Raw genomic sequence first — 11,583 nt, forward strand, 5'->3', positions numbered from 1 at the left:
ATAAAAAATAATTTCTTTTGCGGTTCACTATATGACGTCAATAATCAGCACGTTAAGCTGATATATAACACGTCATTCATCTGTCTGACGTAAACAATCAGCACGTTAAGCGCATATATAATACGTCATTCATCTGTATGACGTGAAGTCCTAACACCCAGTTTCCCTCACTGTCCAGGCTTCAAGGCCACCATGGCCTTTGAACAGTGTCTCGCTGACCACACCAACCACTCGACAATGGGTCCACACCTCGAGTCTTCTCACAATACCTCGGAGTGTAACTTTAAGAAACTCATTGAAGAGGTAAGTTGACTTTATAGATCCGCGGCGAACAACGAGCTTAACTGTATGTGTTAATGGTCAGGTTAGCGCACGTCTGTCTAGCCCAAGTGAGTGGGTGAGAGACGTTGCAAAGATCCTATCAATTATGAATAGATTCATTCCTCTCAGATGTCTAAAACAAAGGTTGATACCAATGATTGTTAGTTTGCTGGATGGCCCCAGGGAAAATCTGTCATCTTAGCATAATATATTTTATCTTTTTTATCATTAGGCAGATCAATCATTTTATTTGTTTCGACATCTTACTATATCATTGTCTTCATGTTTTACACTGGTCTGATGCAAAGACATCCCATACAGTAGAGTAGTTCCCCTTACCCTAGCCAGGATCCGAAGGTTGTAGGAGAACATGTGATTGGCGACGATGGGATATTATTTTAGCCAGCTATTTTCTATTGCAGGAAAAAAGATAATCGTCGGTGATAACATCACAGACAGATTATTCTGATATTATTTCACTTCGCAGTCGATCAGCCTCTTTAAGATCTTATCGAGTTGCGTCCCTTAGCCAGACCGGGATGTGCTATTATAGGAGAAAAAGTTATCATCAGTCATGTCACCACAGATAACCTATTGTGATATATATTTTAGTCAGCAACTGATTAAACTGCCTTTAAAATCAAAAAGAGTGTTTAATTATAAACGTATCTTGCAGTCAGCATCAGGGACGGGTCTGGCGTTCATCGCCTTCACAGACGCCATCAACCAGTTTCCGGTTGCACCTCTCTGGGCTGTCCTGTTCTTTCTCATGCTGCTTACTCTGGGTCTGGACTCCATGTTTGGGACGTTAGAGGGCGCTCTTACATCCATCAACGACATGATGTTATTCCCCCGTATCAGAAAGGAGGTCGTGTGTGGTAAGATCATTATTTATTACTCGCCCGTTCAAGATACTGCAGTGTAATATTTTTACGGCAATCTTACACTAGTGTAATACCGCTTGACGTATGCTGTCAAAATGGTTCAAAGTTGTGACGTCACAATGGTAATGTAGTTGTGGCAGCTTTACTAGACCTTGCTTGACTCCCTGAAAGCTTAGAGTCCTCACACTGTAGAGAATTTCGTCGCAGTTTCTGTCAATTTATGTTGGCGAGTAATAAACAGAATACTAAACTTGCTTCCGTGAAATACCATTTTTTATTAAACTCGTTAAAGATTTAGTATTAAACTCGCTTTCGCTTGTTTGATACCAAATCATTAACTCGTTTAATAAAAATTGAATTACACTAAAGGTCGTTTAGTATACTCTATTTATCATCTAAAATTGTGTTCTACAGGAGATATCGCTTGTGTCAGATCAGACGATATCTCCTTGGAGATATTGTTTGGATAATGTCCCGACAATGCTATGACATCATGAACTTGATGACGTCACAATGCTGTGACATCGCTGCACTGCAATTGGAGTGCCGTGTTCAAAGATGTACATTTTTTCATTGAAAACTCACGAAGAATGATTTTGGATGGTAAACAGAATCTCACCCGCATGTCTGCCGATATCAGTCATATCAACAAGCGTTAATAAAGGCAAAAATATCGTCACCAAGCCTCTCTTACCTTATCAACTCGTGTTGATATATTAAATATCAGTAGACATTTGGGTGAGATTTTCTATATATCTATTTCAAGAAATGCTCAACCGTTTTTAAACTATACTACACATCACAAGTTCAGACTCACTAGTGCAGCCCTTTACTTTGGTCCTCTGTCCTGAACTAAATTTTGCAAAACATTCCATACTGTTTTGAGGTATGACCTGCATTGTAAAGCGAGTCCGTAACGTTGGAAAGATTATTGTCATGAGTTTAACAAATGATGGAACTCAGCAAGTAAAATGGTGAATTCTAAAGAAAACTTTACACTAAAACGCAACAGTACACATGCACAAAATTTGCACGTAGCCTCAGCAATCAATTTGATGCATGATACTCGTGCAGTTCATCTGTATAGATTTTGTAGTTGGTTCCCCAAAGTTAGAGGAGAAAATCATCTTCGATATAGTGTGACCTGCACCAAGGTACATGCCAATTTGTGAGTGGGTAAACGTCTATGTAAAACATCTAAATAATTCAAAAGCATATTTATTTCATTACATATTGCAATAAAAGCAGTGTATCTGGAATTTGTGTGGTGCAACTAGGAGGTTTTTATCTTAGGTTGCACCTGGTGCAAGTAGGTCAACATCTCTCAAATCGAGCCCTAATAACATCAAAACTTCTGATGGATAGTGTATGTGGCGGATGCTACTGATGGGGCAGGAAATCCTTCCTCTTTTCGTGAACACCTGGTGTCATCACTGATTTTCGGTGTCCCATTAATATTTTGGCCTCTATGCCAGCGGATCCGTTTCATCTGGTGATCGAGACAGACTTTTCTCTGGCTTTATCGTTATATATTTACTGGCGGTGCTACACCCTAAGGGGTTTCCGTTTTAGGAAAGCTATATCGAAGACTTATTTCAGGATTGAGTACTTGTAACGCTGGTTTTGCGGCATAGGACCCGAAGGCGTGGATGACAATTCGTGCTGTGGAGTGTGTCTGGTCAAGACTCGAGTATTGACTGACCGATATAGGAAGAATATTGATGAAGAATGATACCCACTCGTCAGTATGAAAAGTTCGATTTTATTATCAATTTGACTCCCTGTGGCAAAAATGTGGGTATTTCAGTTCGTCCTTCTATTTTTCTAAAAGCTTACATGATCCTAATAGTTATTTCAGTTGTAAGAAGAATAAACAAAATACCAGGGACGGGAGCGCAGGAAAAAGATTCAGAAAAAACATGTATCACATACATTAACCCTAAGCTAGTAATACGGTGCAGGATTATTAATCGAAGTCTTAAAGATTTTAACTCGATTCTTCGAGTTAATACCTGAACTATTACCTCACTGTCCTCAGCCATACCGACATATGATCAAGTTTTGTGTTACTGGACCAGCAATGTTTTGTTTTGTTTTGTTTTGTTTTGTTTTGTTGGCTGATGTCTTTGTTTTGTTTACTTGTTTGTTTGTTTGTTTGGGGGGTTTTTTTTGTTTTGTTTTGTTTTTAGTTTGTTTTGTTTTTTGTTTGTTTGGTTGGTTGGTTGTTGTTTTGTGTGTGTTTTTATGTATAGTGTGTACAGTGTGAAATAGTTTTCAGTTTTTGCAAGACAATCTGGATGACTATGCCTGAAAGTTACGAGCCCACAGTCTGATATTTGAATGCAGACACGGGTTTCATCATTAAGTTTGCTAATATGACGAATATTTTTACCAGACCATATTTTAGCACAATTTAAAAGTACATAACAAAGAGGAGAAAGTGATATATTTACAAAAAGACCCCATGAAAATTCACTAGCCAGTCGGGTCAGTGATTGTGGAGATTTGCTGGCCCGACTGGGTTTTTACTAGTCACGGGGTAGTGGGCCGGTAGCTATTTCGCACACTGAGTGTGTTGTGCACTTAGCCGCATGTGCCATCCTCTCTTGTACAGGGATCGTGTGCCTCGTCTCCTGTGTTGTCTCACTCTGCTTCGGGACGACGACCGGGCCCTACGTCTTCTCCCTCTTCGACTCCTTCTCGGCCAACATCCCCCTCCTCATCATCGCCTTCACTGAATGCATCGCCGTGTCCTACATCTACGGTCTGAAACAGTGAGTAGTCAACATTGTGATACTCTGTGCACACAATCAATAGAAAACAATGACATGGGACAGGATTCTCAACTGTACACCTGGAATTCCTACCAGTCTACTTACAACGCATGCTCTATTTATCCACCTGTGATATAGTGATCACTGCCAGAATCACTATAAAGGTACATCTAGCAACTACACGATACCTGTCGCCATATAGCTGGAATATTGCTAGGTGCGACGTAAAACTAAACTCACTCACTCACTCACTCACTCACTCAACTACACGATACATCCAGAGCTTAGGTAGATCATTTTCAAGATCCCTATGCAGTAGATGTAGTAATACTGGCAGGATCACTACGGAGTACATGTGGTATCTACACAAGATCCATTGAGAACACACAGATCACTGGCAAGATCTACATGGAAAACATACAGTAATACTGACAGGATTACAGTCAGTGACATCCACGAACTCAAAGGAACCAGTCGTTGTAGTTTGTTACAAATGTGATTTGTTGTATGCTTTTTGTCTGCACTAAAGGACAGTAAAACAGTTCATAATATCAGCCAGTTTGTTATAAGCGTATTCTACTGTGTTGGGTGCAGGCAGTCCACTGTGCACACAGGGACATGCCTTCAGTGGAGCAGAAAGAGTTGGCAAGTGGTACAAGGTACCGCCGTACCATGAGCCACTATGGGTTGGTTCGAACCCAGGATATGATTTATTATTTTTGCCAGTACTAAGTCCATGTTTGTGTGTGTCACCTTTTAAGTGGCAAATGTCGATAAAGCTTATGTCCATGAGCTTTTCCTCACACATCAAGCAACAATCACTCACTGTACTGCTATACTCAACACACTCACACGTCTAACTCTACTTCCAGACTGAGCGAAGACATTGAGCTAATGCTGGGTACCCGTCCCAGCTACTTCTTCCTGTTCTGCTGGCGCTTCTTAGCACCCACCGCCATGTTGGTCATTTTCATTGCCAGCCTCTTGGCCATCTTCAAGGAAGGAGTAGCGTACGAGGCGTGGGACGCTGACCAGGTAGAGACACTTTCGTCCGTGCGTATGAATGTGTTTGCTTAAGCGTTTTGTGTGTACGTATGTGTGTGTGATTGCTGTGATGTCAGTCTCAGCGTACTTGTAAGATGCAGTATGTATGTGTATGTTCTTATGATACTGTAGTCAACGCTTGAAAGATCTTTTTCGGAGTTACAAGTGTGTTTATGCTTGAGAGTGTGCCTGAATGTTACTGAGTAGATTTGATTTGTACATTTGCGTATGTGTGACTGTTTCTGGCAGTTCTGGACTATCTCAAGTTTATGTTCGAGAATGAGAATTTCGTGTAAGGTAGGGGTAAGCTTGCCTTATTCAAGGTGATCCTGTTCTATAGATGACCTAAATAGTCGATATATGACAACCTGAAGCTACATGTAACGATTGTACGCTAGACTGACTTCGATACTCTAACACAGACTAAAGTCAGTCTAACCACTAAGTTTCATGCAGGTGGGTCCTGCTATGTAAATGCTCGATAAATAGCAGTTTGCAGCTAAGTGTAACGGTCTTACCGCTACGATAATGGTAACTCCTATGCTCTAACACAGACAGAAGATAGTGGTAGCGCTTTGTGCATGTGGGCCCTGCTCTGTAAACGATTGGTACAAGACAATCTTAACTCTACGATTATCGTAACTCCCACATTTTAATATGGACGCATGATAGTCGTGGCATCCTTATAGCTTTGTGCAAGTCGACTCTGTTCTGTAGAAGCTGGGTTGCTGACAACCGTGTCTGTACCCTTGTGTAGTGATTATCCTTCTTAGGACACATGTTCTTTGTTGCTCGTCAATGTCAACATATTAACTATCAAATGAACGTTGGACGGTACAGTCTCCAATCAAATATAACACATATTGACTGAAGAAACTACGCTAGAACCAATAGAATCAAAATATTGACTAAATGCAAGTGAATCTTTGGCTTCCATCTCAAGTGTATTGGAAACCCGCTTTAAGGAGATTACATCCCCATGAAACCTATATCGATTACTGATTAAGCATGACCCTGCTGTGGAGCCGGGAGCTTTGTGGTCTTCCGATTGAAATAAACAGTTTTACATTTAACCAAATTTCAAGCAGAATTTCAGTGGTCTCGGAGATACTCTACAATCAAGTAACAACCTCGGTGTCTAAGATGTACTCTCACGAGACGAGATCTCTTCCGCGTGACTCCATGGAAACAGGGTAACGCGTTTGGGTAACGGGATCGATTCAAGGTTGCGTTTTCAATTAATCTGATCAGTTACTATTTGACTTTGTGCAGTGTGATGAATGCCAACATTTCCAGGAATAAAACCCATTTCCCCTTCAAAGACGAATAAGAAAAGGTCCATGCGAAAAAATTCAGAACCAGTACGTTTTTCTGAACACAATTTTTAAAACGTTTACATCGAAATCCGAATCGAAATCTCATTATCCTACCCACAAGTATTCCCGATGGAATTGACTTCCTAAAGATTTACGGCTGTTTTGATAATGACTTATTTATCAAAGTAATCTGTAACTTTTCAATATTGCAACAAGACATTGAAAACTGACGGGGTAGTGTAGTGCTTAAAGCGTTGGCTCGTCACGAGGATGATCCGAGTTCGATTCCCCACATGGGTACAATATGTGAAGCCCATTTCTGGTGACCTCCCCTTCACATTGCTGGGATATTGTTAAAAACGGGGTAAAACTAACCGCATTCACTCACTCACTGAAAACTGGGCATCAAGGTAAGGCAAAGGATAAAAGCGTTCACCTAATCTTAACAGACTACGTGTCCCCAACCACAGTTGCCTTTGGTTGAGTTTGTGGTGATGAATACTAAACATAAAAAAACCAATGAAACGTACTTAAGTGACATTGTACCGTTGTAATATCGTGTCTAGACGTATCAGCGTTCAGAAAGTACACATTGTTGACTAAAAATATTGTCATTACTTATTACTTCCAACGAGTATGCAAATATATCGACAAATCTGTAAACGGGCTATAAAGACTCTTGTCACATGGCGGCTAAACGATAGCAGGCATTGCTGTAACGAGGTTTCCATTAACTGATCAATGCCGCGTTATTAATGGGGGTCAAAGGAGCCGGAACTGGCTCTTTGTGAGGTCCGTGTTATGAAACCATCCCTTAACGGGAACAACAGCGGTTACCTCGAACGACAGTGAAGTCGTTGCAAGGAACAGAATACTGATAGATGGAAAGGGCACGGAATATGTATTTTGCAGTTGACACGGGAGATGTATTTTGCAATTGACACGGAATATGTACATCGCATGTACATGTACAGTCATACACACAGGCCTGTTTACTGTTTGATTATTTTAATTACATCAAATAACCTGTTCATATCAAGCATTCTAATTCAACTTATTGTCAATGAATAGTTATGATTGGTCCAGGTTTTAAATGTCCGGCCGTACAATCAGCATTTAGATCTACGGTCGCAATTGGTAAACCGATTCACCAAAACGATTTGTTTCAGGGCATTGTCATTTGCAGAAGTCCTGGGTCAGTTAACTCACCAATCCCGCTTAAATAGAGGGAATGTGCTTTAAAAAAGACAAAAAAAGAATAATAAATTTAAGTGCAAGTTCAAATGACTTACTCGCAATCATCCTCGATATCTCCAGGGTAAACGTTACGATACATATCCACTACACCCTGGATGCATCTATGGCTCTGCCCGATAATTTTGTAACCAGTTCAAATAAACATTGAATGCTAGAGAATTCTATTCTAGATCAACGAACGGGGAAATTTTCACTGAAAAGTTTATGGATGATATTCGCGGAAAGGATAGGTTATGGTGACGATCTGATCGTTGTGTGAACTGTATGCCTTTTCTTCTCTCCCCTTGCACTAGGTGTGCTTCATATATAATATCAGTTATCACGTCACATTTGTTTTTTCACAGGGCATGCCAGTACTCCTCCCGTGGCCATGGTGGTGTCAGATCATGGCTGTCGTTCTAATCCTGGCCTCTGTTCTGTGGATCCCGGGAGTCGCACTTGTCAAATACTTCGGCTTCGTGGAGGTCAAGGAAGAACCTCCAGCATTCTTCCCAACAGAGGAACTACGAGAAGAAAGGGGGATACAGCCCCACTACTCTACACCAGTGGAAAAATACTTGTTCGGCTTTAGGGACTGACCTTCATTTACATCTATTTGACCTTCATCCGACATTGAGCAGACTATTTCCGGTAATGGACAAATCAGCAGCGATGAGGAAACGTGATCGAACTTATGACTGCCATCACACGAACTTCTTTTAACCTGAAGCAGACGACTTCCGGGTATCAAAAAAAAAAGAGGCTGTAACAACGTGATGAGTATCTGTAGCTGTTGCAGTGGATTTGTGTGAGTGAACTATAAGTGTGTAGCATATTTGTAAAGTCGGATTGACAGCGCAAAATTGGAAATGGAAGATGCGGTTCTCAAAGTGCTCCGGATACCATTACCGAATACCAAAGGCCCAAGGAGTTCGAGCATAATTCACCAATGCAACAATCAAATGTTCAATTATAGTTATGCATGTATATTTTGAAGTGAAGATGTGTAACATCGAATCTATTTTCCGAGCTTGTACAGCTACTTGTCGTTGTCTTGTGAGGTAACTACACTACAAGCCCACCGATGCAGCTTCAGAACACCAACATGACTGGTGACGTCACTTCCTGGGGTAAAAAATGCAGGCTAATGACGTCACATCTGGTAGTGAAAGCGTGCTTTGGACGCCAAAGCTCATAGATTAATCGCAAGTTAATGTTTTCTGTTCGTATTTATTTAATGAACAATGTGCGCACTGTCGATTTCAACCGTAGCACTGAAATAAGCCGTGAAATTTCGTCTGTATTAAGTTTTAGTTGTGAGAACATGTACGTAGATAGGAGCCGTTGATGTTTGTGTTGTGATGAGTTACAATGTGTGATCTTTGCCAATTGTACTGCAGTCAAATGTCACGCTAACAGAGTCAGGTGATGGTGTATGCATCCTATATCACTATAGGAAACATCCCATATCATTATTAAATACATTCATGCATAGTAGATAAGTACATTGAGACGACTGGAAATGTGATGTTAACTGGGTTAACATGTTAACATGGCACATGTATGACCATTCGTTTCTTTAACGATCGCATATGTAATAATAATGATCATTGTCGGGAGGGTTTCGGTGAGGCATTAAAGCAAACCTGCAGACAATAGTAAGGATGAGTGAGTGAGTGTGGTTTCTCGACGTTTCTAGGAATGGTCTAGCAACGTCATGGCAGGGTGGAGCAACGGGTTTCACACACGTGAGAAATCCAATACTTCGACGTCACGGGCGAACGCTTCAGACACATTGAGACAGCAAGACGTAGTCTGATGCTTTTTTAAGTAAACCGTTTACCATATATCGACAGGAGAAAGGATTTGCTCTAGGGTCTAAAGACAACATCATCTGTGGATGATTCCCCATGCCCCTGTATATGATAGTAGAGTATCGAACCAAGGTCTTAGGCGTGAAGCCTCAACACCTCAACCGCTGGACTACCCAACCTACGACAATGAATAGGTGAGTGAAAGCTTTCACTGTAAAAATGGGGTTTGCTGTGAGTGGATGTCAGGCTGTTGTACAATCTGTAGCAATATAACATAAAAATACATAGATGTGTTCTCGAAATGTTTGTTCAAACTGTGTTAAAATATGTGTTTGGGATGAAGCTGTTAAAAGTTATATATAGTATTTCTGATAGTGCAGGCTATGTCTGACATCAATGAGTATGGTTACGCCGCTTGTAGCAATATTTCAGCAATATCACGGTGGGGGAATCGAACCGGGTTGTCGGCGTGGCGAGCGAACGCCCTAACCTTTGGGCTACCCCATCGCCCCCAACATTGTGATATACCGAGGTTGTGTTGTGTGATGGGCCTGCCTGTGATACTACAGGGCTGTGATATAACACCGAGTTACATTGTTTTAATGAATGAATGAGTATTGCTTTATGCCGCAGAATTTGCATTAACGACGTAAAAGGTGTATGTAGACTACGTCACGGCGTGTCAGCGTTATTCGGGAGACAAGCCAGATGTGACATTTGCACTATGGTAAAACCCACGGGTATGGTGCAGGCAAACCGGGATCATGTATCCTAAATTCGAACTGTCGGGCACGCCTTTGGGACGCATTTCACAGCGTGTGTTTTCATGACCGAGTCGCCGTACTCACATAGTGTGGTAGAATTCTATAGTATGTCATGATGACAGAAATTAGTAGAATTGAATAGAATATCGAATAGATATTCATGTGATATGATGACAATTCTTGGAAAGGAAACAACAGTTAGCGTTCATTATTCTGCATTATTTTCTGTTTTTCTTAAGCAACTCCAAAATAGTGTTTCTTATTATTCTTTTAAAAGACTGTGGGTAGAGATGTAATGATTAGTTCGAGGATGTAAGGTACAAACTGAAATGTAGATGTGGACTTTTTTTTCGTTTTAATTTAATTTGGCGTCGCTTTTTAGGATCGGTCAATGATTAGGAACAAAAGTATATTGTACGTCCATAGTATATACATGTACACCTGGAAATAGTATGTACGGTCGTAGTATAGAAATATTTAGGATGAAAGTACAGATTAAGATGGTTGTCAACCACGTCCTTGGTGTGTGTTAGAAGGGATTCTACGGTAAACTACTAATGAATGAATGATGCCTGTACCTATGCTGTAACTAGGAAAGCACGGTGCTGAATAAGAAACGATCCATTCCTCAACATTCCCGTCTCACAAGTACAATACAGCTGTATGTTTACAGTGGGTTTAGATTTACGCTCAGCATAATTCAAGCTCTATGTAGGCGGTCTGTAAATAATCGAGTCTGTACCAGACAATCCAGTGATCAACAGCATGAGCATCGATCTGAACAATTCGGAACCGATGACATGTCTCAACCAAGGCGGCGACTTGTTAATCGACTCTTACGGTATTTTTACACAGCTAAAATGTCATTTCCGTGGAAACAAGAGATGCTGCGCGCATTTTGGCTTTGGCTAAATTTAAATTTAAAATTTCATCCTTTAATGCCGGATTCGATTTCCAAAAATCAGATTTATTTTGTGATGACGAAGTAGCTTAGAATGTTTATTGTTGAAAGATTTATCTGTAGACAAAAGAATTCTTATATGACGTTAAATTATACAATAAAATGTCTTAGTTGGACATATTCGTTTGTTGTTTTTGTTAACAGGTATATTCCATTCTATTTAATTTTGGATAGAATATTTCGTCCTTTAAAAAAGTTTAAAATTAAACGTTACAGTTCTCTGTGCAGATTTGGGTTCCTTACTGAGAATTCAGAATTGGTAGGTTCGAATCTCAAAATCCTGATTGGTTGGTTGGTGCTCTCACTAAAATTACAAAGTCACCAATCGAGGTCACATCATTTAGACCTTTCCTTTTCGTACGAAATATATATACTGAATATAATGAGGTGTCAGAAAGTACTAAATTAAGTTCCAGCACTGTCATAGCTTAACGGGGGAAAAAGCCGGAAGTGACGCATGGAGAAAAGC

The 11,583-nt window shown here is 40.5% G+C and overlaps 1 protein-coding gene across 1 annotated transcript in view; it reads left to right on the forward strand.

Annotated features, from left to right (window-relative positions):
- LOC137258921 (sodium- and chloride-dependent transporter XTRP3-like) overlaps nt 1-11,230 on the forward strand; it is a 74,221-nt gene extending 62,991 nt beyond the window's left edge. Inside the window, exons 7-11 of the mRNA XM_067796617.1 lie at nt 179-303; nt 998-1,199; nt 3,820-3,979; nt 4,852-5,014; nt 7,941-11,230. Of these exons, the coding sequence (XP_067652718.1) occupies nt 179-303; nt 998-1,199; nt 3,820-3,979; nt 4,852-5,014; nt 7,941-8,174 (884 nt within the window). The 3' untranslated portion in view covers nt 8,175-11,230. The remainder of the gene's footprint in view (nt 1-178; nt 304-997; nt 1,200-3,819; nt 3,980-4,851; nt 5,015-7,940) is intronic.
- Nucleotides 11,231-11,583: the final 353 nt, after the last annotated feature.

The sequence above is a fragment of the Haliotis asinina genome, chromosome 12 (assembly GCF_037392515.1).
Source record: "Haliotis asinina isolate JCU_RB_2024 chromosome 12, JCU_Hal_asi_v2, whole genome shotgun sequence".
Taxonomy (NCBI): domain Eukaryota; kingdom Metazoa; phylum Mollusca; class Gastropoda; order Lepetellida; family Haliotidae; genus Haliotis; species Haliotis asinina.